This window comes from Austrofundulus limnaeus, unplaced genomic scaffold (genome assembly GCF_001266775.1).
Source record: "Austrofundulus limnaeus strain Quisiro unplaced genomic scaffold, Austrofundulus_limnaeus-1.0 Scaffold6116, whole genome shotgun sequence".
Lineage (NCBI taxonomy): Eukaryota > Metazoa > Chordata > Actinopteri > Cyprinodontiformes > Rivulidae > Austrofundulus > Austrofundulus limnaeus.
The window spans coordinates 1-496 of record NW_013958518.1 but is presented as its reverse complement, the minus strand read 5'-3'; the positions used below and the strand labels follow the sequence as shown (position 1 = coordinate 496).

Sequence of the window (496 nt, the reverse complement as noted above, 5' to 3'; positions counted from 1 at the left end):
CAATGTGTGGATACAAATAAAAAAAAAAAGTAAAATCAAGAATAAAAAGTTCTCACTGGAGCGGTTTACCGTGCAGGAAAACCTTCTTGTCAGAGTAGGAAACTGTGACTTCCACCGAGACGTTCTGAAAACACAAACTCTCACATTTGATGTTTTTTCTGCTGTCTGCACTGAAAGGATTTTTTTATTTTTGCAAACTGTTTGAATTCAGGACTTTTTTTGGTTCACGTTTTAACTTATAGTGAAGTTAAATGTGATAATTTAGCTCCAAACGTTTGTTTGTTTTCCTGAATCAGATGTGCTCAGTGTTGTGAACTGACCGTTTGAAAGCAGAGCGTCGGAGCGGTCTGACCTCCACAGTAGAGTTCTGCAGAAACCTGAGCCCAGACTCTGGTTCCTGAGGGGAAGGTACTCAGGACCGGGACAGAGGAGCTCCAGACTCTGAGCTCCGAGGACCCTGGTCCCATCAGACACTGAAAGAGCCAAACACAAAAAC

General features: G+C 42.5%; 1 protein-coding gene across 1 annotated transcript; it reads right to left on the bottom strand.

Annotated features, from left to right (window-relative positions):
• Positions 1-56: 56 nt before the first annotated feature.
• Positions 57-473, bottom strand: LOC106512370 (cholesteryl ester transfer protein; the record flags this gene model as incomplete). The annotated part of the gene is given in 2 exon segments (XM_014001003.1): positions 57-124; positions 321-473. Coding segments are annotated over 2 exon segments (215 nt in total), but the record flags the coding sequence as incomplete, so codon positions are not given.
• Positions 474-496: the final 23 nt, after the last annotated feature.